This window comes from Sciurus vulgaris, assembly GCF_902686455.1.
Source record: "Sciurus vulgaris genome assembly, chromosome: 17".
Taxonomy (NCBI): Eukaryota; Metazoa; Chordata; class Mammalia; order Rodentia; family Sciuridae; genus Sciurus; species Sciurus vulgaris.
The window spans coordinates 60826039-60853640 of NC_136478.1; the positions used below are offsets into that span (position 1 = coordinate 60826039).

A 27602-nucleotide genomic window follows, 5' to 3' on the forward strand; every position below is an offset into this window, starting at 1 on the left:
GGTGACATCATCCCCCAGTCGGGCTCCGCCTCCCGCCCCAGCCGCCGCACGCCAAGCTCCTATTGGCCGAGTCACCTTAAGCCCCGCCTCCTACTCTCCGCCCGCGCGACCCCTCCCTGCCCGTGCAGAGGCGGGGTCTAGTCGCCGGCCGGCGCCGACGCTCACTCTCATTGGTCACCCAGCGCCGTCTGTCAGTCTCCTGTTAAAGGGGCCAAGACCGCCAGGGAGCTGTAGGGGGGGAGGGGGAGGGAGGAGGAATTTTTGGGGGGGGAAGGTGGTATTTGGGGGGCGCTGGTAGGCACCCCTGGATCTGGCAGCTGCGGCCTCACGGGGGGAGGCTGAACGGTGACAGGGACAGGGGGCTATTTTAAGGGGTAGAGGACTGTGAGACTGAGAGGGAGGGGGGGTCCCCAGCGCCCAAGCCCGAGCAAGAGACGCTGAGCCCGCGCGAGCCGCGGAGACAGGGCTCCGGAGCTACAGATCTGGGCCCCGGCCGCCGCCAGGGGCCCCGCCCGGTCCCCCCACCCCACCCCACGTCCCTCCTGCAGCCCAGCTCCGCCCGCAGCCGCCGCGGACCAGGTAGGTAAGAGCCCGGCCCAGCCCGCCTGGCAGCGCCCACCCTGGGGACCCTTCGGCGAGACTCCCCCGCTTCCCAGAGATCCTGGATTTCCTTCCTGGTCCCAGGGGACCCCAGAACCCAGATTTCACAACCCAACACTGGAGACACAGGCGTGCCCCTTACTGGCGCCCGGAGTCCCCAACGGAACCCTAGACTCCCAGGCGTACTGCCTCCTCGCGCCTCTTCCAGGGCCCAGGAGCCTGGATTTGCCACTTCAGCCCCGGTACCCCTTCTGAACCTAGATCGCTAACCTTGGCCCAGTCCCGGGAGCTCCAGACACCGGCCGCGGCTGTTTCAGACTCCCCCAGTTTCGGCCGGCCATTCCCTGTCGCGTCCACTTAGTCCCCCATTTGCGCACCAGTGTGCCGGTCTCTAGCCTCAGGCTTGAACAGCCGGCCACGACTCTCGGTCCAGGCCGGCTCGTCCGCCGCCCTGGACACAGGCCCGCTCTGGAGCTGTCCATGGTCAGCGCGCTTGGCAGCCTTGCTTCCCCCACCTCATGCCGCCGCTGCCAGGGAGGGGGCGCAAGGCGGCGCGGGGATACCCCCGGCTGTGCCTTTGACCCGGGGATACCCAGGCCTTCCCAGACCTGGGCCGCAGGATTCCGCTGGCCAGGCTTTCAGGCCGCATCCTCAGCGCCCCAGAGTTCTAGGACTCCAGCTGCTCTCCAAGGAACCAGGGCTTCTGAATGCTCCTGCTCTGTTCACCTTAGAGACCTTAGCACCTGGGCATCCAGCTCCCACCTGCTTCTGGAAGCTGTCAGCACTCATTCCTCTGCCGGATCCAGCTGATAACCCTCACCCCGTCAGGACCTAGGAATCCAGTTTTCTAGCCTTTGCCCACCCATGTCCCTTAGCACCTAGTTTAACAGCCCCCATGCCCCTCAGAAAATATACTGAGCCTTCTGGTACCTCAGCATCTGCTCCCTCAGGAACTCAGGCGCCACGACTCTCTTGCTTTCAGGGATCTGGAATGCAATCTCTAATGTGATTCCTTGGCTTCTATTCACCTGTCCCCTTATACAACTAGGTGTCTTGTCCTGGGTCCTGCATCCCCTCAAGATCCAGAATTCAGACCTCAGCTTCAGTACTCCCATCAGCTTTTACTCAGGCCACCTTCCCCAGCCCTCCCTTCCAACAAGGAATTAGGCTTCAAGTTTCGAACACTCTGATCTTTATATCCTCATGGATTCAGGAGTCCAGGCCCCCAGCTCAGCTCCACCATGGTGTCTAGTTTCTTAGCTCTCACTTTTAGAGGTCCAGGTACTCATAGTCTCATGAGTCCCATCAACTTCACTTCTCCTGTGGCCTTGACAAACCCCTGCCTCATCCCCACCATCTCAGTGCTAGGTTTTTGGAATCTCCTCTGTCCTCTGTGCCCTAAGTCCTGGATTCTTGAGATGTTTTCAGTACTATATTTCCTTCTTAGCCCTATATCATGATGCACCATTGTCTAAGTAAGTACACACTCGCAGGACAATGAGCCAAACATAGATCCCTTCCCCCAGATGTGTTCTGTGTCCAGGCTCGTTAGTCAACCTAGAACTTGCCATCTTCCATATTTCTAATTACACATGTGCCCTTGCATTGTTCTGTGTTCTAGATTCCTTCTCAATACTAGAACATTTCCAGTTAATATCTCTGTTCTATCTTCACCCAAGGGATGATCTAAGTTCTAGGCCAGATGCTAAATTCTGGGCATGTCTTTTTTTTTTTTTTTTTTTTTTTCATTTGTCTTTTCAAACATTTAGATAATGTCCACAAAGTAAATTATGACCTTGCCATCTCCTCAGACATATTCTGGATTTCTGGCAACTAGTCCTTACTTAGTGTCTGCTAAATTTTCATTTTAGATGTATTCTAGGTTCTAGCCCCATCCTTGGCATTGTTCTAGATTCCATTCTCTTCCCATGGCCATTCCAAGTTCTAGAATATGTGTAGTTCAATTACCTGCTCTGGCCTTCCTCCAATTTGTGCTCTCAATTCTAGAATGCATTTTTCTGTTTTAGGTTCCATTTAATTTCACAATCTTAAATATAGAAGATTCCCAATGAAGTGTTCTATATTTCATTTTCTTTCCCCAGGTTCTAGTTTCTAGGCCCATTCATTTCTACCTTCTCTATCTTTTTCCCTAGTGTGACCTTAGGGTAGAACTTGTTCCATAGTGGATTGTTGACTTTCTCCTCCATCTGCCATGTTGGCATTCTGAGCATGTTCTAGGCTGTCTCTTCTTCTGGAGTCTTCAGCTTAGAAATGTTCTAATTTCCAGAACATCCCCCTCCTTTGCCAGTTCAGTCTTTTTAAAAAATATTTTAAAATTGTCAATGGACCTTAATTTTATTTATTTATTTATATGTGGTGCTGAGAATTGAACCCAGTGCCTTATACATGCTAGGCAAGTGCTCTACCACTGAGGCACAACCCAAGCCCCAGTTCAGTCTTCATTTCAAGAAAAAAAAAATTATTTATTTATTTTTGGTACTGGGGATTGAACTCAGGGTCACTTTATCACTGGAGTTACATCCCCAGCTCTTTTTATTTTTTATTTTGAAACAGGATCTTACTAAGTTTCTGAGGGCCTTTCTAAGTTGCTGAGGTTGGCCTGGAATTTGTGATCCTCTTGCTTCAGCCTCCTGAGTAGCTGGCCTTACAGGCATGCACCATCATGCCCAACTCTCAGGAAATTCTTAATTCTCAGCATCTATCCTTCTGCATTTCCCCTAAGACACTTGCAAGTTTCAGGCAAACTCCTTGCAACTTTCCGTGTTTTTCTTCATCTGCAGTTCATGTTCTGCATTCTACAGCACAGCTTTTGTCTTCTGATTTTTGCATTATCTAGAATATGATCAAACCAAAAATGCAACTGCTGCTGTATTCCATTTTGATACCTTCATCCCTAGTAGATTCTGAATTCTAGATCACATCTTCTGTATTACATTAGGTATGTTCCTGGGTATCCTTATGCTCCTTCTGTGTTTGAGGTTCTGGGATAACCAAGACACTCTAAGTTACTGAGCTGCTTTTGGTTAATTCTTGGTTCTACACCTCAGTTCTAGAATATGTCCCTCTACTTAGCCCAATGCATGCATTTTTTATTTTTATTTTATTCTTTTTGGTGCTGGAAATAGAATCCACTGGCCTTGCACAATGTTCTACTGCTGAGTGAAAACCCCAGTCCCTTAATGTGGTAAGCATGGAAGCATGTGTCCTTTCTGCACTCTGTATTGTTTTCATGCCATTGACTTTCTAGACCCTACTCCAACCCTGCTGTGTTTTGTCTCCTCAGTAAATGTGAGGTACTAGAATAGTCTCTCTAAAACATCTTCATTCTCATCTTCTGAGTAGGTTGTGGGTTTGATATTGGTTTTTTTGGCCTAAGGCTGGCCTCACGTCTTCTAAACGTTTTCCTATATCTGGCCTCTGAGTGCTGACATTCAGGGGATGGGATTCAGTTCTGGATTCTGGGATGTGCCACTTCAAAGATCCAAGGGTGCAGGCATCCAGCAGTCTCCTCTTCCAGGTTCCAGAGCTTCTAGACCCCCTCCTTTCCTCAGGGGAGGAGGCCCCAGTCCTAGACTGGGCACAGTCTGCATATTGGGCAGGGTTGAGAATTATCCACTCTCAGAACCGGTTATGCCGCTGCCCGTAGGGTGGAAGGAAAGGAGGGAACCGAATGAAAGTCCCTCCTGCTTTCGGCTCGGCCAGCTGGACCTGTCGGACCTGAAGCGTGCACGGGAGCTGCTGAAGCGGGCTCGGTGGGGCCTCGCTTCATCTCCGCCTCTACACCTGCCCTGTAACCCGAGCCCCGCCTTCCCGCCTCAGAAACTCCGCCCTTCCCTCCCCGCCAGCCTTGGTTAACGCCCCACGAGGGCCGGACTGGCGGCTGCAGGACAGTCCCAGACCGGTGGGTGGATCCTGATGAAGGAGCGGTGCACTTGGACTTCTAGGGTCTTGGAGAGGAGGGATCTGAAGGCTGGGATTTCTGGTTCTAAGGGAGGAGGCTGAAAAATCTCCGGGAAAGAAGGGAGGTGTGGTCTCTAACTCGGAGGACTGGGGAGGAGGCAGGTGGAGGCACAGACTCTTTGGTCTAGGGGAGGAAAGGGCCCGGTGGTGCCTAGGATCCTGTGACCTGAAGCAGCAGGGGGTTCGATCTTGGATTCTCAGGTCCTGAAGAGGGAGATGACTAGCACAGTCTTAGTCCCGCCATGCTTTGCTTTGCCCTTTCCTTCTCTTTCTTTTCTTTCTCTCTCCCCCTCCTTCCCTTCCTTTCCTTTTCTTTCCTCCCAATCTATCTTTTTTTCTTTCTTTCTTTCTTTCTTTCTTTCTTTCTTTCTTTCTTTCTTTCTTTCTTTCTTTCTTTCTTTCTTCCTTTCTTTCTTTCTTTCTTTCTCTTCCTCCCCCCGCTCCCTCCCTCCCTCCCTCCCTCCCTCCCTCCCTCCCTCCCTTCCTTCCTTCCTTCCTTCCTTCCTTCCTTCCTTCCTTCCTTCCTTCCTTCCTTCCTTCCTTCCTTTTCTCTCTCTCTCTCTCTTTCTTTCTTTTCTTTCTTTTTTCCTGTACCGGGGATTGAATGCAGGAGCGCTCTACCCTGAGTTACACCCATAGCCCCCTCCTCCCTTATTTTGAGGCAAGTTCTTGTTAAATTGCTGAGGCTGTCTTCAAACTTGCGATCCTCTTGACTTAGCCTCCCAAGTCACTAGGATTACAGGCGAGCAAGCACCTTTGCGACCGCTGCACCCCTCTGCTTTTCATTTTCATTTCATTTTAGTTGATTATTTTTAAAACTTTTTTTTTTTAACTTTTTTTTTTTTTTTTGGCAGTGCTCAGAATGGAACCCAGGCCTCACACATGCTAAGCAAGCGCCCTACCATTGAGAGCTACACCCCTGGCCCCATGCTTTAATTTTTTTTTTTTTTTTTTTTTTGACCCGGGTGCTGTGGCACATGGTTGTAATCTAGTGGCTCAGGAGGCTGAGGCAGGATTGTGAGTTCTAAGCCAGCCTCGACTACTTAGTGAGGCCCTGAGCAACTTAGCCAGATCCTTGTCTCTAAATAAATTTAAAATAGCAACAACAACAAAAGGCTGGTGATGTGGCTCAGTAGTTAACCGCCCCCAGGTTCAATTTATGGTACAAAACTAATTTTTTTTTTTTTTTCAAGTAGATTTTTCTGAGCGGGGGTCTTAGATATCTGGGAAATTGAAGGAGGGCAGGAGTTGGGCTGGAAAGTAGATGAAGACCATCTCTGAGACAGTATACAGGTAATCACATCCTAGTGACCTAGTTCTGTGTCTCCATTTCTGTGGCTTTCTGAAGGCATGGTTTTGGCTTGGTCTCCGTTTCCCTGCCTATGCAGTGGGTTGAGTATTCTCAGCAGTCAGAGTAGGTAGAAACTGATTTTTCCACATTAATTAAGGCAATGACTGGGTCACCAAACTTCTGTTCTGAGTGGGCCAGGCCTAGGTTTGTTGCCAGTGCCTGGTGGTGGAGTCTGACCTGTTTCCCTAAAAGCTTCTCACCTAAGTAGCCAGGGTCGTTTTCCTAAAAGAAATGGGTTTCAGTTTATCCTGTGCCCTGATTACCACGGATCAGCCTCAGTTTCCTCTGGCAGCACCTGGTGGTCAATCCTTAAGTTTCCCGGTGGACTGTCCCGTAGCGGTGCCTTAGTTTCCTCGTGTCATGATCAGAGTGTCTAGGCCTTAGTCTCTCCTATGCAGTGCCTGGATGGCCCCACCTGTTTCCCTCATGAAGTATCGGAGCAGCTGTGCCTCAGTTCTCTGCTGGTGCCTTGACAAGGCTGGTTTCTGTTCCCTGACCCCTCCCGGCACCGTAGGCCCGCACCGCCGCCATGATGTGCGAGGTGATGCCCACCATCAGCGAGGATGGCCGGCGGGGATCGGCGCTGGGCCCAGACGAGGCAGGCGGCGAGCTGGAGCGCCTCATGGTCACGATGCTCACGGAGCGCGAGCGCCTGCTGGAGACATTGCGCGAGGCGCAGGACGGACTGGCTACAGCGCAGCTGCGGCTGCGCGAGCTCGGCCACGAGAAGGACTCGCTGCAACGCCAACTCAGCATCGCGCTTCCCCAGGTCTGGGCGGGGCCGGGGCGGGACCTGCAGAGGAGAGGGAGGTCCGGAAGGGGCGTGGTTTGGTGGTTAGAAAGGAGCTGGGAGAGGCTTCCTTTGGTGGGCGGGGCCTGAGCAGCAAGAAGGGGCCGGACTTATTCGGGCGGGGCGGGGCCTTCAAACTCTAAAGAAAGAAGGGAGATAGAAAAAGATGATCCTTTGTCCCCAATTCTGCCCACGCCTGGACAGGAGTTTGCAGCTCTGACCAAGGAGCTGAACTTATGTCGGGAGCAGCTGCTAGAGAGGGAAGAAGAGATTGCAGAACTGAAGGCAGAGCGGAACAACACGCGGGTGAGGGATGTTAAGGGCTGGACCGGAGTTGGGCAGATGACCCCTCTTGGTGTTTCTGCCTGACCTATGTTTTTTCTGCATCTCATTTTCTTCTCCTCTCTTCTTTACTCCCACTTTCTGGCTGGTCTCCCACTCTGGTCTCACTCCTTCCTCCTGTCCGCTCTCTGATCTCCATACCTTTCTCTTTTCTTGCACCACCCTTTTCTTGACTCTACTTCTGCTATTCTTCTTTTTTCCTGACCTGTCTCTCAAGGTTCCCCTTGGCTCCATCTCTTCCTCCATATGTCTTTTACATTGTCACCTCCTTTCTTGATCCTATCCCTTTTCCCTGGACTTTTTTCCTTGACTCCTTATTCTACCCCCTCTAGCTCCTCCTGGAACACCTGGAGTGCCTGGTGTCCAGGCACGAGAGGTCACTGCGCATGACTGTGGTGAAGCGCCAGGCCCAGTCCCCGGGTGGGGTCTCCTCTGAGGTGGAGGTGCTGAAAGCTCTAAAATCCCTCTTCGAGCACCACAAGGCCCTAGATGAGAAGGTATGAGAATTGGAAGAGTCAGGATGAAGAACAGAAAACCGTAGTTGACAGGAGTTGTCCTGAGTGGGAGCGATTCTTGCTCTGATTGATTAGGGATGTCCCAAGTGGGAAGAATTTTTACTGTCACTGATCGAGACAGGCTATGCGGGGGGGGGGGGGGGGGGGGGGCCGCGGGGGACCCAACTTGACGGTCGAGCGTAGAAAAATGAACTGAGGCGGGGGCTACGACTGGAAAAGGCTGCCTGGTACCTGTTTGGAGGAGCTGCACACCCATTATAGAGAGATGATCCTTATGTTACCTTATCAGACCTGTTGCGGGGTGTTTTCGGCCAAGGTCAACTGTCTCGGACTGGGGCAGTTGACAGGTCTTCCTCTCATTCCTGTCCTGCTTCCATCCCCAGGTCCGAGAGCGACTGCGGATGGCGCTGGAGCGAGTGGCAGTGCTAGAGGAGGAGCTGGAGCTGAGCAATCAGGAGGTGGGGGCAAGGCCAAGAAAAGGAGGTTGACTGCAACTAAGGAAGTATCAATGGGTGGGGCTAATAGGGCGGGTTCCAAAGGGGTTGGACAATGAAAAAGAAACCAGTGGAGTTCCTAAGAAGGAACTCAGTAGGCAGGACTAAGGTGAGAACCTCTCAGTGAATGAGACTAAGATGAGAAACAAGAGCTGGGGCTTTGGCTGGGACTTAGGAGAAAATAGTTGGATAGGGAAAGATGGAGCTAAAGAGAAAACACCTTATGGTGGGAAGTAAAGCTAGTGTTCCAAGATCCCTTGTCCTGATTCCCCTTTCACTCTTCCAGACTCTGAGCCTTCGAGAGCAGCTGTCCAGGCGGCGGTCAGGCCTGGAAGAGCCAGGCAAGGATGGAGATGGGCAGGTGAGAGGAGGAAGTCCTCTTTCTGTGACCTCCACTCAACTCCCTGACATTGTTATGATCATATTGATGGTTGTTATGATTCTCACTTACCCTGGGACAGTTGAACCTCTAAGACTTTTACTAGCTTTTGACCTCACCTAGCTAACTTCTGTGACCCCTGTGGACTCTGAACTGCATGATCCTAACTGATCTTTGATTGCCCCTCACACACACCTCAGCTGATCAATTATCTCTTTGCATTCCCTCTGTGTCTTTGCATTTCTCGCTCTGGGATCTGTCTCTTCTTCTCTCACTCCAGACCCTTGCCAATGGCCTGGGTCCTGGTGGGGATGCCAACCGCCGCACAGCAGAGCTGGAGGAAGCCCTGGAGCGGCAGCGAGCAGAGGTGTGCCAGCTGCGGGAGCGCCTGGCGGTATTGTGCCGTCAGATGAGCCAGCTGGAGGAGGAGCTGGGCACCGCTCACCGGGAGCTGGGTAAGGCAGAGGAAGCCAACTCCAAGCTGCAGCGGGACCTTAAGGAGGTAAGGTGGGAGCCCCTAGTGAGGGGCCTCTGTGTCCCTACTCTTCTCCCTCCCCCTTTGTCCAAAGTCCCTGGGCTCATGAATGGTGGCACCTGGATTCAGTCCCCAGCCTGTGTGGTCTCTCCACCTCTGTGAGCTTCAGTTACCTCACCTGTAAAATGGGACTTATGACCCTTATCAGAAGGTTAGTATGTGGCACAGAGTAGGTACTCAATAACTGATCCTCATTATTATATTACAATGGTGACATTCTCTTGTGTCTCTTAATTTTTTGTTGGCATTTTGCCCTTCCTGGCTTAGACTCCTTGACCCTAATTCTCATGCCTGGGGATCTGTTGGGAAATGTGGGGCCTGGATTCTCAAAGGCAGTGAATGAGAAGGTAGAGTGAGCACTTTATTTCTCATCACCCACTAGGGTCTTCATCTGGGACTGTAAGCCTGGACAACTGCAGGAAAGGGGTGGGGTGGAGGCTGTTAGGAAGTGTGATCCCACCACGAGGGCTCCCAGAGAAGAGTTCATCTCCCACCAGAATGTGTAGCTTATCTTTTATGTTTGTGCATCATGGTGGCTCTTGGGACGTGTTGCTTTCCATATACAAGGAACTTTGTTTCATGTTTCCCATGAAACTTCCTGTGTGATTCTAAGACTGTTCTGAGTCAGAAGTTGCTGAGAAAACTGAGACTTAGATTTTGAGAAGGGTGGCTTGATTCAAGACTTCACATTGCTTGGGCTTTCAGTCATCTTTACCAGAGGGCCTAAGCCAGAACTATCTTAGTAACTGGGAGGTGTGGACATGGTGCTTTTTGCCTGTAATCCCAGTGGCTTGAGAGGCTGAGGCAGGAGGATTGTGAGTTCAAAGCCAGCCTCAACAACTTATTGAGACTCTGAGCAACTTAGGGAGGTCCTTTCTCAAAATAAAAAATAAAAAAGGACTGAGATGTGACTCAATAGTTAAGTGCCCCTGCGTTCAATCCCTGGTACCAGAGAAAGAGAGGAAGGAAGGAAGAAGGGACGGAAGGGAGGGAGGGAGGGAGGGAGGGAGGGAAAAACGAACAGAAAAAACTGGGAGGTGTGGCCCCGTCTGAAGCCAAGGGGACATCATTTCCCAGGATACCCTAGGGCACTTTGCCCTGGATTCTAAGCCTAGGCTTCCCTGAGTGCTTCTGGGAGCTGTAGTCCACATGGCCTTGGCCCTCTGCAGGCGCTGGCTCAGCGGGAGGATATGGAAGAGCGGATCACTACTCTGGAGAAGCGCTACCTGAGCGCCCAGCGTGAGGCCACGTCTCTTCACGATGCCAATGACAAGCTGGAGAATGAGTTGGCTAGCAAGGAGTCGCTGTACCGGCAGGTGGGGGCGAACCCTGAAGGGGCAAAGGGAAAAGGACTGTGGCCCCTGTAACCTAGCGCTTCCGCTCCCCCTGCCTCTCCCTGCTCCAGAGTGAAGAGAAGAGTCGTCAGCTGGCGGAGTGGCTGGACGATGCTAAACAGAAGCTGCAGCAGACACTACAGAAGGCCGAGACCTTGCCCGAGATAGAGGCGCAGCTAGCCCAGCGCGTGGCCGCCCTCAACAAGGTGAGGAGAGGCCTCATTGAGGAGATGGGGCAAGGCCCCATCTGAAAAGGTAGTAGACAGAACATCTGGATGGCTTCTGGGGAAAGATGGGGCGGGGGTGCTGGTAAAGTGGGGGTAAGGACTTTGATGGAGCAGAACTTGGAAGTTTGGTGTGGGTGGACTGTGTTTTATAGTCTGGACTACAAGGATGGGTAGCCTGGAACCGGAAAGGACTGGAACAGTTCCTGCGAATGTAGACTGGACACAGGAGCAGGACCTGAATCACAGGGGCTGGAGAGGAACCTGGAACTTGTGGGGTGGGACCTTGTAACTGGCCTTGAAGACAGCAGGGCCAGGGACCTGACTAGATCCTGCTGGGGTAACGTTAGATACCGTGGGTTCTGTCCACTAGGCTGAGGAGCGTCATGGGAATTTTGAGGAGCGGCTTCGGCAGCTGGAGGCCCAGTTGGAGGAGAAGAACCAGGAGCTGCAGCGGGTGAGGGGTTTGAAGACTGCAGAATGTTGAGCTTTGGGGCTAGGGTGGGGTTTAGATAAGGGGGTGTGGCTGGGGCGGGGCTTAGAAAAGGGCGGGGTTCTGTGCAGGACCAAATTGAACACCATTGTCCTGCTTTTCCATGCGCAGGCACGACAGAGAGAGAAGATGAACGATGACCATAATAAGCGGCTGTCCGAGACAGTGGACAAGCTGTTGAGCGAGTCCAATGAGCGGTTACAGCTTCACCTCAAAGAGCGCATGGGAGCGCTGGAGGAGAAGGTGCATCTTAACCCAGAACTCCGACCACCAGGAATCCTGTGGCCCCAGACGTTTCCCCCAGATCTGTTATCTGAGATGTCCCTAAACCCGAGTACCCTGAATTCGAAGTCTTCTCTGATCTGTTGTTGAGACCATTTTTTCACTTCATGTAAACATTCCAAGAGCTGAATTCTAAGGGCATCCAGACCCTGACTCCTTGTCTTTTCCCAACCATATGGTCCCTCAATCCCTGAGTCCTCCAAGATAGCACAAGACTTCCGATCCCAGGCTTCCAGGAGGTACATTTTAGGCCCCACAACCCACCTTCCCTTCCTCTCAGCTCACTATTTGTCAACCCCGACATTCCTCTGGGTCCCCCAGGCCTGTCTGTGCGCTGGTGGCTGGGCATGCTGGGTTTGGGCCCCCCTCTCACTTCACCCCTATTCCCCTAGAACTCACTGAGTGAGGAGATCGCCAACATGAAGAAACTGCAGGATGAGCTGCTGCTTAACAAGGTGAGGGTTCTGGGGAAGGAAGGAGGGAAGTGGGGCAGGGGGTACTGAGGTTGGAATTGGCCTCAGGAAAAGGAGGGGGCAGGCACTTGACACTTTCCCCAGTCCATCTTACTCTTGACAACTCACTTTCTTAAACCCTTCCCTGACTCTAAGCCATGCCCATGCCCATGACTCAGGGTGACCTGACACCTCCAATGCCCTTCCCCCAGGAGCAGCTCTTGGCTGAAATGGAGCGAATGCAGATGGAGATCGACCAGCTGCGGGGGAGGCCACCATCCTCCTACTCCAGGTGACAGATGCCCTCTTGCCCCTCCTCTGTCCAGGGATCCACTCTGGTCAAGCTCATCCCTTCTGATCACCACTCCCTATTCTCCTGAGGCAATCACTCATACCTCTTATTTTTGACCTTGAATTCAGGACCCCTGAGTTCAGGCCTATCCCTGTGACCCTTGATCTCTTTCACCTTTTTCTGATCCACAAACCCATGACTGCCCTCCCCATGCCCACAGGTCTCTCCCTGGCAGTGCCTTGGAACTCCGTTACTCCCAGGCACCCACGTTACCTTCTGGCACCCCCCTGGACCCTTATGGGGCTGGCAGTGGCCGGGCAAGCAAGAGGGGCCGCTGGTCAGGGGTCAAAGACGAGCCCTCCAAGGTCAGCAGCCACCTCTGGGGCCTGGACTGAGCAGGGCGTGGTGGGGAATAGAGCCCAATCCATGGGGCTCAGGGAGAGGGGGGCATGGTTAAGAGGTAGGGTCTTCTGGACTCACCTGTCTTCTTTCCTCCTGCCACCAAATTCTCTCATCTTGACTTCCCTGTGAACCTCTTCATGTGGCTGTCCTGCTACCTGGTGAGCACCTGAGAGTAATGACAGATGGGGGGAAGAGTGTAGAATTCCAGAGTGGGTGATCCAGGAAGAGGAGAAGTGGGCTGCGTTCAGGGCAATGGGAGTCAGGGGAGAGGGGTGGAATCATGGGCATGGGCGTGGCTTGGAGAGTTGGGGGAGGGGTTAAGAACAGGGCCTGTGGATACAGTGAGCTGGGCTTGTGGAACAGAATCAGGGCATGTGGGCAGGATGGGTGCCCTCGGAAGGCAAGGTCAGAATTGACGGGTGAAGACCCAATGCCATTCTTGGCCTCCACCCACCAGATGTCCTTCTGTTCCCACAGAAACAGGACTGGGAGCGGTCTGCTCCATCAGGGTCCATGCCACCCCCATTCCCTGGGGAATTGGATGGCTCTGATGAGGAAGAGGCGGAGGGGATGTTTGGGGCTGAGCTGCTGTCCCCCAGTGGGCAGGCTGATGTGCAGACCCTGGCCATCATGCTTCAGGAGCAGCTGGAGGCGATCAACAAGGAGATCAAGTGAGTACTGGCCCAGTTCTGCTCTGTCCTGCCTGAGCTGACCACACAGCCCCTCAAGTTTCCAGAAACTTTGCTGAAGGCCTGAGTCCATTCCCTTTCCCACCATCCATAAGGGATTCTTTCAGTTCAGCATTCTCTGTAGTGTCTATTAATCCCCTAGGATACACCCAAGTCTTCCATGTGTGCAAATTACATGTATCTGTCCCTCAGCCAGTAACTCACAATTTCCAGACATATCAAAGACTGTACTCCAAAATACCAAAAATTTCAACTCAGTACATCAAGAATCTTCCAGCACACTATGGATTTCATGGCTTCATATAACCCATACCCAGATTCTCCAAGTACACCAAGAGTGTCAACACAAGGTACCTAACCTGAAACACCAAGGATTTTACCGTAACACATTAATCAAGAACCTCAACTTGCCAGGCATGGTATTGCACTCCTATAACCCCAGGAGCTTGGGAGACTGAGGCAGGAGGATCTCAAGTTCAAAGCCAGCCTCAGCAACTTAGCGAGACCCTGTCATAAAAAAAAAAAAAAAAAAGGCTGGGGGGATATGACTCAATGGTTTAACACCCCTGTGTTCAATCCTTGGTACCAAAAACAGAAACAAAAACCTCAATTCTATACACAAAGAATTTTTACCTAATAGAAGAAAAGTCCATAATTTATTAAAAAGCCCCCATTGATGTCTACCCTGATTTCCCAGAAATTGCCTTTATTTGGCAATTCTCTTATAGTACATATTCTCCATTATCCTCCAGCAAGTAGAACAACATAACCAGCACTTTCCACTCAAACTCTGCCTTGATTTATTAGCTCTCACATACTGAATGCCTCCATGACCTTCCCAGCTGCTGGATTGACCTGTATCTGATCTTATCATGATTTTGTTATGACCTTGCTCTTACAGTCCTTCTTGGAATGTTATCTCTTGCCCATAATAATCTTTTAATGATTTTGCAGAACCATTTGATTATCAGCAAAGCTAAACTGATACAGATCCTGATCTCCCTGATCAAACTAATTCTTCTATGACTTCCTTGGACTACTATGACTCCTTGACTGCTGTTGAACTAACGAGTCCATCCCAATCCACCCATGCTTTTGACTTCATGGCCCATTCTCCAGAATTCTCCTTGTCCCCCCAAACCTTTCTGGCCCATTGTGGTCCCCCGTCTCCCTCTCCTTCTCAGCTTTGTCACCCAATCTCTCCTGTTTGCCTCCCCAGGTTGATCCAAGAGGAGAAGGAGACAACAGAACAGAGGGCAGAAGAGCTAGAGAGCCGAGTGTCCAGCTCTGGCCTGGACTCGCTGGGCCGCTACCGCAGCAGCTGCTCACTACCCCCCTCCCTCACCACCTCTACTCTTGCCAGCCCCTCCCCTCCCAGCTCTGGCCATTCAACACCTCGCCTGGCACCCCCTAGCCCTGCCCGTGAGAGCACTGACAAGGCTGTGAGTGTTCTGGAGTCTCCCCAGCCTGGGGGAGGATGAGGACAGGTCAGAAACAGGGCTTCCCCAAAAGCAGCAGTAGTAGCTCAGTACATTAGGGGTTTTCAAAAACATCCTTAGCTTTCCCTAAAATTTCCAACAAAAGGTAGACCCAGTCAATGGGTTCTTGAAATTAACTTTTACTTTACTCAGATCCAGTCTGCTTGTCTTATACCTCAAATTTCTGCATAGGATTTTTAAAAATAAGAACATTTATTATTTTTGCAGTGCTGAGGATCAAACCCAGGACCTCATACATACTAGGCAAGCATCCTGTCACTGAGACATATCCCCCTCTTTTTTTTTTTTTTTTTTTTTTTTTTTTTTTTTTTTTTTTGAGATGGGATCTCAATATGTTGCCCAGGCTGATGTCAAACTCAAACTCAAGTGATTACCCTGCCCCAACCTCCCAAGTAGCTGGGACTCCAGGCATATGTCATTGTGCTTGCTACATAGTGTTTAAAAAAACACTATAACTGTGACTAAACATACACTTGAGAATTACAGTTGATCCTCAGAATTGACCTTTGAGGAAGGTAAAGAGATACTAGCCTTATTCTATTGCCTTAAACCCAGGCTTCATATTTTCAGGACTTATAACTCATTTGCTTTCTTTGAGGCCAAGCATATCTCACTCTTGACACTAAAAGCAAAGATACCATAAATGTGAGCTTGTCAAGCTCCAGGGGAGCTTCCATCATTGGCTTCATTTCCCCCACTTAATGTAGGCTACCTTCAGATAGAGTACTCCAAACCAGGGCCATCCCCACAAGTCCCCTAGTAGACATCCCAATTAATGGGGAGTTTCCAATATGATCCCTCCAACTTCATTCAGAATATATGCTTTTCTCTCCCCAGAATCATGTTCCCAAGGAGGAAGCTGGTGTTCCACGAGGGGAGGTACCAGCCATCCCAGGAGATACCCCGCCACCCACACCCCGATCTGCCCGTCTTGAGAGAATGACCCAGGCCTTGGCACTGCAGGCGGGGGCCCTAGAAGATGGGGGACCCTCACGGGGAAGGTCAGCAGGGACAAAGGATGGGAATAGGGAGGAGCTTGCTTGGAAGGATGAGACGGGGGGTAGACAAGGACTTGAAAGAAGAGGGCCATCCCAGAAGGAGTCTGCCCTTACTCTCTCCTGCTTACCAGTGAGGGCACCCCAGATTCCCTTCATAAAGCTCCCAAAAAGAAGAGCATCAAGTCATCCATAGGCCGACTTTTTGGCAAGAAAGAGAAGGGGCGAATGGGACCCCCAGGCCGGGACAGCTCTTCTCTGGGTGAGTGCTCTAATTCCAAACCCTTTCTCCTTTGTTCCCCTCCCCCTTCCCTTTAATTCCTTCTTTTCATCTTGATGTGACATTCTTTCATGTCTTCATTTGTTTGGTAATTTACTTAGACTGACTTACAGAGGTAGACAGAGGAGGAGGGAAAAAGAAAGGGCCCTTTGTCACCTACCTGGGTGACTGGGTGGGTAAATGAATTTACTTGATTACTTTTTAAACAGAAAGAGGGTATAGACTCCTAAAAGCTGGGCAACTTCCAGTGGTGTGCTGGAACTTACTGGTGTAGGTTTGTGAGCACAGTTGTTTCAGGAAGTCTGTGAGCTGCTTGACATCACCTGGATAGCTCAAAATTGGCCACAGAAATTGGCAAACACTACCAATCAGGGGATCCTCCCTCCCCAGGAAGCCAGTTGTTAGCCATTTCCCAGCACACCACTGCTACCTTACCAAGGCCAGTCTAGTGAATCCAGTCCTTCTTTGGGTATGTCTCCAGTTCATCACCTGGGAGGTGACATTGGTTTCTGTCTGGCTTTATCACTCCCTCAATGTGGCCTTACAACTCCCTCAGGGCCTGTGCCATCCTGGCATGCTTACCATCCCCAGCATGAGAGATTCTGCCTCCCCTTGACTTTCCAAATTTTGACCCTTCCCTGCCTCTAGCTGGAACACCCTCAGATGAGACATTGGCCACTGACCCTCTGGGGCTAGCTAAGCTGACAGGCCCAGGAGAAAAGGACCGAAGAAACAAGAGGAAGTGAGTGTGTGACCGTGTACTGTGTGTGGAGGGGTGGTGGTAGCCCATAGATATGAGACTGAAACGCTGGAAGCAGATGTCCATGGTCCTGAACTTGCTTGCTTAGGAATCTGGGAACTCTTAAACTTTTTCTTTATCTCTCCCCCCTTTATTTATTTATTTTTTTTATTCTGGTACTCAGGATTGAATACAAGACCCCAGTCCTTTTTATTTTTTATTTATTTAAAAAATTTTAGTTGTAGATAGGCAAAATACCTTTATTTTATTTTATTTTTTAAATCTTTTTATGTGGTGCTGAGAATCCAACCCAGCACCTCACAAGTGCTAGGCAAGTGCTCTACCACTGAGCCACAACCCCAACCCCTTATTTTTTTATTTTGAGAAAGGGTTTCATTAAGTTGTTAAGGCTGCCCTCCAACTTGTGATCCTCCTGCCTCAGCCTCCCTGATCACCACTGCACCCTGTTTCTTTCTTTTGATGGGGGTGGGGAAGATGGATTTACAAAGATTTACATGTAATTTTTGACCTTCTGCCATGTTTTCTACATTCATAAAATATAATCACACTTGTGTGTGTGTGGTGAAGGGGTCTATCCAAAGGACTGGGGACTTCCACCCCTGATAACTCCTTCCCTGCCCTTCCCCACCAGGCATGAACTGCTGGAAGAGGCCTGCCGCCAGGGTCTGCCTTTTGCTGCCTGGGACGGGCCCACTGTGGTCTCTTGGCTGGAGGTACTGGGGCACAGAAATGACCTATTGATCACTAACCTCTGACAACCCCACCGTGAAGGGCTGGCGGGGAACCCAGCACCTTCCTACTCCAAGCCAGGATGGGGCGAGGTGGGGAGGTTAGGACCTGGAGGGGGATAGGCCTCTTGTCAATGGAAACAGCTTCTCTCTTCTCCTTCCACCCCTGCCCCTCTGGTCCTGCCCACCTGGGTTCTGGTCTTGTGTCTCTCCACGTGTGGGATTCTCTGTCTCTCTTTCTGCTTCTCTCCCCATCTCTGACTGTACTTCTGTTATTCCCCTTGCCTCTGGATCTCTCTTCCATATCCCTGTGTGTCTTTCTCTCTCCCCTACTGTCTCTCCACTCCCTCTTTTCCCTTCAACTCTGGCACTTCTCTGTCTCTCTCTGCCTCTCCCACGTCTATGCGCCTTGTCCTGTTTCTCCTCCTGCGAACTTTCCCATGTCTCTGTTTCGCCCCCACTTGCCTCGCCCATCTGTCTCCCTTTCTCCCTTTCTTTCTGTGTCTCCCCCATCTCTCCTGCCGTGTCCTCTCTGTCCCTCCCCCCGTCCCTCTCTTTCTGTGCTTCAGCTGTGGGTAGGTATGCCTGCATGGTATGTGGCTGCCTGCCGGGCCAATGTCAAGAGTGGTGCCATCATGGCCAACTTGTCGGATACAGAGATCCAGCGCGAGATTGGCATCAGCAATCCTCTGCACCGGCTCAAACTGCGCCTCGCCATCCAGGAGATGGTCTCGCTCACCTCCCCCTCAGCTCCCGCCTCCTCCCGCACGGTGAGTGTCCGGGCGGCCAATCCCAACCCTTGCTGCCTCTGGCCCCGCCCCTTTTCCTGAGACTAGCCAATCCCCCCGCCCTCGTGCTCACTCCAGCTGTGCTAGCTCCAGTCTGTCGGCCTCGCCTCCGCCCCAGTCCGGTGTGTATTTCACCAGGTCTTTTCTGAGCGGCTCCCGCCACCTTCTTCTCTGACTCACTCCGCTCCTTGGCACTTGCTGCTCCCTTAGCTTGTCTTCCCCAAGAATGGCTCTTTCTCATCCTTAAGGTCTCAGCTCAGATGTCACCACCTCCAACAGACCTTTCCCAAGCTCCACCATTGAACCAGTCACCCCTGGACCCCCAAGACAGCACTTCCTTCTAAATTTTTCCCATAGAATTTACTACCTTCTAAAATTTTATCCTTTCCTTCCATCTTTTTGTTCATAGAAGTTTCAAACATCCAGAAAATTAAGTGTACCTGTATCTAACGCCGCAATTGTTAACCTTCCGTCATAGTTGCTGTTTACTTGTGTGTCTGTCTCTGTGGTACTCGGATGTAGTTTGAGGACATCATTACTGTTAGCCTCCAAAATTACTTCTGCAGACATCCTTTAGCCACGCCCTATTGCACCCGAGTGTGGATATTGTTAATTTCATCTATTAGTCAGTCTATATTCATATTTCCCCAACATGTTTATATTGATTGTATCTCCCCTACCATGAAAAGGACCTTGTCTGTTGCATTCTTTACCATATCCCAGATCTCACAACAGTGACTGTCACTCACCAGGGGTTCATAAACATTTGAATGCATGTATATGTTCCTAATGCATGGGGTTGTTGAAGCAATAACTCAACAAATGTGAGTGGATCCCACTTCCACTGCCAAACAGTTGCTGCATTACTGAATCTGCAGCCTCCTTCTCAATGCTCACTCTGTAAGTCTGTGCCAAGTCACAGAGGTGATATCTTTTGCACAGGGCCACACATCAAAATGCTTAGTTGGGCCTCAGTTCTAACTCTTTGCCTGCAACATGATAGATGCTGGAGAAAGGATCACTTTTTTCTTCTCCCACTGCTGGGCCCAGAGTCAGAAAGCAGAATGTCCAGAAACATATGGCCCAGTGGCCTTTGAAACGTGACCCCATTCTCCTCCCCTGTCCAAAGTCCGCTTTCATTATCACAATATCTCCTTCCCACTCAGCCCACAGGAAATGTATGGATGACACATGAGGAGATGGAGTCCCTTACAGCTGCCACGAAGCCTGTGAGTGCCCCCCCCCCCCCAACTAGAGGCCTTGTGGGTGGCACTAACTCTCTTTGGGGGTGGGGGCAGGGACTGAGTCTATGGCTGTCTGTCCCTTCTGTCCTCCTCTGCCTGCCCCGTAATCCACCCCTTCTCTCCCCTCTTCCCACTAACGGGTCAGGAGACCAAGGAGATCAGCTGGGAGCAGGTAGGGGCGTGGGGCGGGCGTGGGTGCATGAAAAGGCTGTGCACGCTGCATGGATGCCCCTCCTTCTCTGAGCCCAGCCCCTATCCCCTCCAGAACATTCTGTCATCCCAGAAGGGGGCTGCAGCTGGAGCTCAGCTCTGGACTGGTTCACTGTGGCACTGTGGGGGGCAATGTGGAAGCCCACACTGTTCCCTGGTCAGTCTGGTGCACCAGCCGTTCTGTTGTCCTGGGTCACGGGAGCTCTAGGGGATGTTCCATTGCTGTATTAGAAGGAGACCCAGAGCAGCCTGTTTATCCTTCAGTTCAGAGGAAGCGGGAGGCCATGCTGCATCATTCCCACTTCACTTGGGCAGCGGGAATCGCTGGGGATTGCAGTGATGAGGCAGGCCAGATTGAATGAGAAGCTGGGGAAGACAAGCTGCATTTTGGTCTCAAGTTGGGGGTGGCAGTGAACTGTGTTAGACTTGGTCTTTGCTTCCAGCAGAGAGATTGTCTCCTTATGCAAAAGAGGGTGAATGACTTTGATCTGATTCAGAACATTGTCCTGGCCAGACATAGCATTAGACTAGTGTTTTCAAAACATGGACAGTTCTTTGTTCTGCATTGACATAATTCATTGGCTTGGCTTGGAAGGCAAGTGATGTTGGGCCAAAAACAGTGCTTCTTAAAAGTTAATGTATAGTTGGGGATCTTGTGAAAGCACAGATATGATTCCAGTAGGCCTGCGGTGGGGTCTGAGGTTCTGCAGTTCCAGCAAGGACACAGGTGATGGTGATCCTCAGGGACCACGGGCCACACTTTGTAGACTTAGGAGACAAATTTGGACTGGTCCATTGGCCCAAGCAGACATTGATGATCATTGTCTGCTCTGGGGTGGGGAAAGGATACCCTTGGGTTGAGGGATTGGACTGAACCCCTTTCCTACACACATGGGATTAGTCCAGAGAGCCTGACCTCTCCCTAACCTGCCCATGGCCCCAGATCCTGGCATATGGCGACATGAACCACGAGTGGGTGGGGAACGACTGGCTGCCCAGCCTGGGGCTACCCCAGTACCGCAGCTACTTCATGGAGTCGCTGGTGGATGCCCGAATGTTAGATCACCTTAACAAGAAGGAGCTCCGGGGCCAACTCAAGATGGTGGACAGCTTCCACAGGTGGGGACTGCCTGGCCAATGGGGACGGTCCAAGGGGAAGCCCCACCCCTAGTCTTTGACCTATGGGGCTGGCGATTGGAAGTTCCTGGTATTATCTTCGGCTCTGTAGTCCGGGTTTTCAGGAATCCTGATTCTGTGCTCCATCCACCAAGATGTCGGTCCACAGGAAAAGTTCAAAGTTCAGGGCCCAAGACAATTTGCCTAGTTAATTCCACACCCGGTCCAGGTTAGCCAATAGGAATTGTATGTTGAAAATAACCCACCTCCTGGGAGGGCCAACAATCAAAACAGTCGATCAGTGGAACTCCCCAACCTCTCCCAGAAGACCACAGCCAATGGAGAGGGCCTAATAGAAGCAGTAGTCAGTGGGGCTGCGAAGGCTTCTCTGTGACTCCTCTTCCCCTGCTGCTCAGGGTGAGTTTGCATTATGGGATCATGTGCCTGAAACGACTCAACTATGACCGGAAGGACCTCGAGCGGAGGCGAGAAGAGAGCCAGACCCAGATCCGAGGTGAGTGGAAGAGACTAAGTCCCTCTGGAAGCCAGGTGTAGGGTACGGAGCAGGGTTGAGATAGGGGTGATGAGGAGAGAGCCTAAAGAAAAAGATCATTACCGTAAACGAAGTGTGGAGCCAGTCTGAGGGCGTTGCCAGTTAAGAGCAAATGGGGGAGGAGGCATGGGCTAAACTGGACAGGCCTAACTACTGGCAGGGTTCACGACTGAAGGCCCCATCCATCCTCAGACGTGATGGTGTGGTCCAATGAGCGTGTCATGGGTTGGGTGTCCGGGCTGGGCCTGAAGGAATTCGCCACTAACCTCACGGAGAGCGGAGTGCACGGGGCTCTGCTCGCCCTGGACGAAACCTTCGACTACTCCGACTTGGCCTTGCTCCTGCAGATTCCCACGCAGAATGCACAGGTGAGCTGCCGCTGGGCCTGGAGCTTGCTGGGCATCCCCACCTCGCAGTTTGCATGCTCCAACCTCTCTTTTACTTCCAGGCCAGACAACTCCTGGAGAAGGAATTCAGCAACCTCATCTCCTTGGGCACAGACCGCCGGCTGGATGAGGTGGGCGCGGCAGCAGCTCTGGAGACCCGGCTGCTAGCAGCGCCTCCACTATAGGCAATGAAAGGGTGGAGCTTGGCTCTGCCAACTTATCGTAACTGGAGGCTGCTTCAGGGAGGGGCTGGGTTAAGGGGGAGGAGAGACCCTGAGGGGTGGGGCCAAACGAAGGGCGGGGTCGAAACGGGGCGTTTGTTCCTCACCTGCTTATCCCTAGGACAGCGCCAAGTCCTTCAGCCGCTCCCCATCCTGGAGGAAAATGTTCCGAGAGAAGGACCTCCGAGGCGTAACCCCCGACTCGGCAGAGATGTTGCCCCCCAACTTTCGTTCGGCTGCAGCAGGAGCCCTGGGCTCACCGGGACTCCCTCTCCGCAAGTTGCAGCCAGAAGGTGGGGACCATCTCCAGGGTGGGAAATGGACTAACAGCCTTCCAGATTCACCTCTCAAAAGGACCCCTCCAGCATTCCAGACTGTCCTTGGAATGAATTAATCCCACACCCAGTGCCCTTTCCAGAATGGGAAATGAACTCTCTCAGAGCCATCTGGGTACCTTATTTTAGTCTCAAGTTGTGGGAAGAGAAGAGAACCCACGTGGAACCAAGCAATGGTTGTGACATCGGGAGGGGAAGTCCAAGGGAGCATTCCCGGAATTGAGGCCCAAGTTCGCAGAAACCCGAGGGGGAAACTGGAGGGTGGGGTTGTGTGTGCTCCCTCTGAACCGCTGCTCTCTCCCTCCAGGCCAGACTTCTGGGAGTTCCCGGGCAGATGGTGTTTCGGTCCGGACCTATTCCTGCTAGTGTAGGCTTTCAGGTGAGGACTGTACTGGGCGAGCTTGCGGGTGTGGGTCAGCACAGTGGATCTTCACTACCTTGTGCACTGTCCGGCGTCAATACAGGTGATCTCACTCGGATGGAAGAATCGTCCAGAGGCTGGACCGCTCCCCCTCCCGCCCAGAGTATGGTCTGTCCGGGGAAAGCGGTCTGGGGAGCTCGCGCCGCGGACCGGACCATCTGTACAGACAAACCGGGAGTGCGTGTCCCCGCCTCACAAATGGACTGGGCCAGGACCAAACCACATGAACTGGACTGAGAGGGGGAAGAAAAGAGCAGGAAGAAATCCCGCCCCAAACTTCTGCCTCCCTTTTCTCTACTTTGTAATTTATTGATCACTTTCCGGTGGGAGACGGGAGCCCTTCACCCGCGGAAAAGGGGCGGGGCTTCCCTCCGGAGCCGCATGCGGGAAGAGGCTGCCCCCTCTCCTTTTTCCTGCCCAGTCGCGGGGCCCAAGTCTTCCTTCTTCGTCCGAAAGGAGGGGAGGGGGACTCGCTGCTACAAGCCTCGCCCCCCCGTGCCACTCAGCCCCTCCCCGCCGCATACGGTCGCCAGTCCCAGGGTCATCTGCGGGCGGGGTCCCCTCTCCCTCCCCCCGTGTCTCGTGTCCCCGGGGCCTCCCCGTCCCCCGTGCTGTGGCCGTGTCCGTGCCCCAGGGGTAGGGAGCGCAGAATTGTGCTCCCGGTTCCCCGCCGGCTCCGGGGTTTGCATGGGAGAATCCTCTTTCCACGATGCCACTGGGCGATGTGGCGTTGGGGGAGTGCGGACGGTAGGGGAGCCCTCGCCCCCGACTCTCGGTCGGCCTCCCGGCCCCAGGCGTCACTCAGTGATCACGGGTAAAGAGAGCTATTTCAAAAAGCTCGTGTTGATTTTTTTTTTTTTTTGAGGGGGTGGTGGGTAAGGGGGTCAGGACATTAAGAAAACAAACACTACGTCGGACAACCCAGAAGTGCAGGTCCCTCATGCCTTGGCCAGAGTCCAACCCCTTTCTCCCGCAGACTTACGATCAGGTCCCCAGCCCCCACCCACATTTCCTGATGCTCTGAGAATCGACCCCACGTCTGAAAATGGTTTCGGGGAACACGTTTATTCAGAGAAATAAATATGGCTCATGGTAAGGGGGTGGAAGGCAGGGGGAGGTAAAATTGCGATGCAGCCGCGGGGCCAGGTCAGGGTTCCGGAGTTTCCAGCATGTCTGCCAGGGCTCTGGAAAGGAGGACGCAGAGGTTAGATAGCCAGTGTCCAGAGCTTACCCCAGGACTCTTAGAGATCATTACCACCCTGTGCACTTCACGGACGAGGAAATGGAGTCCCAGGGTCATCCACTAACTTATAGTGGATAGTGTTTCTCTAGACTGGGCCCTTAAACTGTCATCCACCCTCACACACCCACTTACTGATACAGGGAGGAGGAGAAGTAGTCGACGTAGCTTCCTGTGGGAGGGCAGAGAAAGGAGGCTAGAAGGTACTCCACGAGTGACATTAGGGGAATACTCGGTGTAAGTGCTGGATTAGGGTTAGTTCTCCCACCCCTTTTCTCTAATTTCTGCCTCAAATTGAACTCCTACTGGGATTCCTTTGAAGGCCACGCCCCTTCTTACTACGGACAGGCTGATTCTCCAGTAGCCCCTCCCCTCCAATTTCTACTAGCTCTGGCCCCACCCACTCACGTCTTGACCCGCCCCTGAACCGTTACTCATTCTTGGCGTCAGACCCTGCACCGCCCACTTGCTCAGAACTTGGCCGCACCTCCAAGCCTAGCTCCGCCCCATTAGCCTTCCAGGCCAATCTCTCAGGTTGGCTCCGCCCCCACCAGGGTTCACCTTGATGGGCCTGGCCCCTTCCACAAGGTTTTCTCCGCCCCGCTGGTGCTCACCTGGAGTGCACAAAGTTTCGCAGACTAGAGGGCAAAGATAGCAGAACTGGCAGTGCTGGGGGAGGGAAGGAGACCGGGAGAGAACACAGTCAGGAAAGGCGCGCGGACTGGGGCCTGGCATAGGTGAAGGTTAAGTTTGCAGTAGGTATAGGATATGGCGTCATGGATGCACCAGGTGTTGGTCTGGGATCAGAGGTCAGGATTTAGTCCTGGGTGTACTCAGATGGTACCTGAGACTTGGTGGAGCTTCGAGTCTGAGGAGAGGTCTCACCTGGCACTGGTCACAGTGTTCTCCCATGTTCTCCTCATCACAGTGACAGTTCTCACATTCAGTGCATCTCTGAGGACCAGAGGAGCCTGGTTAGATGGAAACCCTAACCCCACTTAGGAGACACTAGTCATCCACTCCTGCCCCTTGCACATTTCCCAGACTCCTCCTCATTACCTCTGACCCTGAGCTCAGTATCTTCCCCCAGATTGCTCCCAGCCTGCCCCTGGTTCCCCAGTCTCAGGGAGTCACTGTGGGCTGGTCCTGTGAGTGCTTCTTCATCACCTCTCCCTCCCTGTTCTCCCCACAGGCTGTCAGTCCTCCAGCCTGACTCTCCTGACATGACTCTTTGCCATGGACCCTGGTCTGTGTCCTACGCCCTCAGGTGCAGATCAGCTCTCACCATCTCCCTTCTGGAACATTTCCCCACCTCCTCCCCAACCTCCTGGCCTCCAGTTTATCCTAGAAAGATCTTTTTTTCACCTGGACCCGCCCTTGCTCAGAGCCCTCTCTTGGCACCCCAGGACCCCTGGGACAAATTCCATGGACAAGTTGGTGTGTAGATCTGAGTAGGGACATACGTTACAGAAGAAGCAGTAGCCACACAGAGACCCTGGTTGATAATTCCCATATTCCTGGGTGTCCTGCTGACCTGTGGGAACAGAAAGGCAGCTGTGACTCAAACTTATCCACTCCTCCCCACCCCCACCCAGCAGCCACTTACCTGTGTCCTGGCCACTCTCCTCCTCACTGGAGCCATCCTCAGCCACCTCCCTCCCAGCCAGGGGGTTAGGGATGATGGTAAAGGGGAGCTCATCTTCCTCCAGGCCCTCCTCCTCCTCCTCCTCGTCCTCGTCCTCTTCTCTGTGATCTTGGCTCAGGGGAACCAGAGCCTCAGCCCTCTCTTCCCTCCTCTCTTCCTCTTCTTGCTCCTCCTCCTCTTCCTCCTCTTCCTCCTGGCTCAGGCTTAGGCCATGACCTTCCTCCTCATCCTGCTCATCGTCCTGGGCCAGGCGGTGGTGTTGGGCTCCTTCCTCTCCCTGCTCTGGGCCTTCATCATCTCCCTCATGGGAGCCGTCAACCTCTTCCTTCTCCTCTTCCTCTCCTGAATCACTTTCTCTCCCAACCCTCATGTGCTCTGGGGACTGATGACTAATGTCCTTTTGAATAGACCCTCTATGACCCCGATCAATCCCTTCATCTTGGTGGTCTTGTTCCCTGTGGCTGGGAGCCTGATGGCCAAGTTCAGCAGAGATATCCTCATCTTCCTCCTTGGAGATTCCATGGTGGAGATGGCCAGGGACTTCTGTTTTATACTCCTCTGGGAAGTCCTCCTCTTCATCACTCTTGTGGCCTTGGGGTTGGTGCCTTGTAACATGCTGGCTGAACTTGACTGTGACCTCCTCATCATCCCCAAGGCCATGGTGGTCATGTCTGGGAACTTGGTGCCAATGCTCAGTGGACACATCCTCATCTTCATCTTCCTTGTCTCTATGGCCTTGGTGCCCATGGTCAGTGACATGATGGTGGTGTTCATCTGAGATGTCCTCTTCTTCATTCCTGTGTCCATGATACCTATGAGTCTGGTGCCCATACTCAGTAGAAATGTCATCATCTTCTTTGTGGTCTCCATGTCCATGGCTGGGAACATGAAGGTGATGCTCATCTGAGATGTCCTCCTCCTCTTCATTCCCGTGGCCTCGGTGCCTGTGTGTCTGGTGTCCATACTCAGTGGAGACATCATCTTCATCATCGTCATCATCTTCCTCTTTCTGGCCTTGGTGCCCATGGTGAGGGACATGATGGTGGTATTCATCTGAGATGTCCTCCTCCCCTTCATTCCCGTGGTCTTGATGCCTGTGGCCCTGATGCCTGTACTCAGAAGAGACCTCCTCCTCCCCTTCCTCCTCCTCTTTCTCTTCTCCTTCATCGTCATCTCCCACTCCAGGACCCTGGTGCACTTGCCTGGGGCTGCGATGGTGATACTCACTGGAAACAATGTCCTCCTCATCCTCATCTTCCTGACTGTGGCTCCTGTGGCTGGGGAAGTGGTTCTCATGCTCAGCTGAGTCCCAGACGTCTTCCTTGCCCTGACCTCTGTGCCCATAGGCTTGCTCAACACGCTCTGTGAAGACCTCCTCAGAGATGTGCCCATCTGCTATCTCATGGCCTTGGTAACTGTGGTCTCTGTGCGGAAGGCCATATTCCTGGGAGATATCATCCTCCTCCTCTCCATGTGCTCTGTGACTCTGGAGATGATGCCCATTTTCTGCGGAAACATCCTCATTCTCATCTCGATGGCCTCCATGGTTGTAGATCTGGTGGCTAACCTCAGCCGATATGTCCTCTGAGGGCCCAGCGACATTTGCATTGTTGTTCCAGTTGCTGGGGCCCAGCCCAGCCCCTCTCAGCTGCTGGGTCATGGCAGGAGGGAGGAGCAGGCTGACCACTGTGGCCCAGAGGAGAGAAGTGTGCAACCATGGCCGACGGTGGCCCATGGGGACGTTTAGGCAGCAGGCTTTCTCTCAGGGCTGGCTCCAGCTGCCTCTGAGGCTACGTGATCAATGTAGGGGTCCTGTCCCCTTCTGGGTCTAACTCTCTCTCTCTCTGTCTCTCCTTCACTTTGTCTCTCTTGATCTCTGCCTGTCTGTCTTTCTCTGGCCCTGGATACCCCTCTGAGGCTGTCTCTGGAGTCCCGGACCCCCCTCTTGGATCCTCCCTCCCCACTGCCCAGCCAATAGGGTCTCTCCCCTCCCCTCTCTGTGGCTAAATTTACTCTCAGCCCTGAG

General features: G+C 52.5%; 2 protein-coding genes across 5 annotated transcripts; one reads left to right on the plus strand and one right to left on the minus strand.

Annotated features, from left to right (window-relative positions):
- Window positions 1–284: 284 nt before the first annotated feature.
- Window positions 285–22873, plus strand: PPFIA3 (PTPRF interacting protein alpha 3). 4 transcript variants are annotated; one of them, XM_079117150.1, is made up of 30 exons: window positions 285–583; window positions 6447–6701; window positions 6927–7028; window positions 7397–7561; window positions 7963–8037; window positions 8360–8434; window positions 8733–8954; window positions 10157–10303; window positions 10393–10527; window positions 10919–11002; window positions 11150–11281; window positions 11713–11775; window positions 11985–12064; window positions 12285–12429; window positions 12950–13137; window positions 14375–14597; window positions 15492–15655; window positions 15784–15911; window positions 16578–16671; window positions 17321–17402; window positions 17987–18187; window positions 19372–19434; window positions 19595–19621; window positions 20603–20778; window positions 21192–21289; window positions 21521–21696; window positions 21777–21845; window positions 22057–22228; window positions 22578–22649; window positions 22735–22873. In XM_079117150.1, the coding sequence occupies exons 2-29, from the start codon at window positions 6462–6464 to the stop codon at window positions 22634–22636; spliced, it is 3585 nt and encodes a 1194-aa protein (XP_078973276.1). In that variant the 5' UTR covers window positions 285–583; window positions 6447–6461; the 3' UTR covers window positions 22637–22649; window positions 22735–22873. The 4 variants fall into 4 exon arrangements, with proteins under 4 accessions (XP_078973276.1, XP_078973275.1, XP_078973278.1 ...); XM_079117149.1 differs by having other exon boundaries at window positions 285–579; XM_079117151.1 differs by lacking the exon at window positions 285–583 and adding an exon at window positions 5853–5874.
- Window positions 22874–23737: 864 nt separating this feature from the next.
- HRC (histidine rich calcium binding protein) lies at window positions 23738–27508 on the minus strand. Its single transcript, XM_079117153.1, has 6 exons — window positions 25538–27508; window positions 25395–25465; window positions 24817–24885; window positions 24546–24600; window positions 24067–24103; window positions 23738–23875 (listed from the first exon to the last, which is right to left on the minus strand). Exons 1-6 carry the CDS (start codon window positions 27309–27311, stop codon window positions 23839–23841), a joined length of 2043 nt encoding a protein of 680 aa, XP_078973279.1. The 5' UTR covers window positions 27312–27508; the 3' UTR covers window positions 23738–23838.
- Window positions 27509–27602: the final 94 nt, after the last annotated feature.

What these genes read in the sequence shown, in the direction of transcription:
- HRC (XM_079117153.1), bottom strand. Translation starts at nt 27,311, where the DNA reads ATGGGCCACCGTCGGCCATGGTTGCACACTTCTCTCCTCTGGGCCACA. An exon ending in AACACTGTGACCAGTGCCAG is followed by an intron (nt 24,601 to 24,816) that starts GTGAGACCTCTC and finishes TCCCTCCCCCAG; the next exon opens with CACTGCCAGTTCTGCTATCT. An exon ending in CGAAACTTTGTGCACTCCAG is followed by an intron (nt 24,104 to 24,545) that starts GTGAGCACCAGC and finishes GCCCTCCCACAG; the next exon opens with GAAGCTACGTCGACTACTTC.
- PPFIA3 (XM_079117150.1), top strand. Translation starts at nt 6,462, where the DNA reads ATGATGTGCGAGGTGATGCCCACCATCAGCGAGGATGGCCGGCGGGGA. An exon ending in TGGAGCTGAGCAATCAGGAG is followed by an intron (nt 8,038 to 8,359) that starts GTGGGGGCAAGG and finishes TCACTCTTCCAG; the next exon opens with ACTCTGAGCCTTCGAGAGCA. An exon ending in TTCCCACGCAGAATGCACAG is followed by an intron (nt 21,697 to 21,776) that starts GTGAGCTGCCGC and finishes TTTTACTTCCAG; the next exon opens with GCCAGACAACTCCTGGAGAA.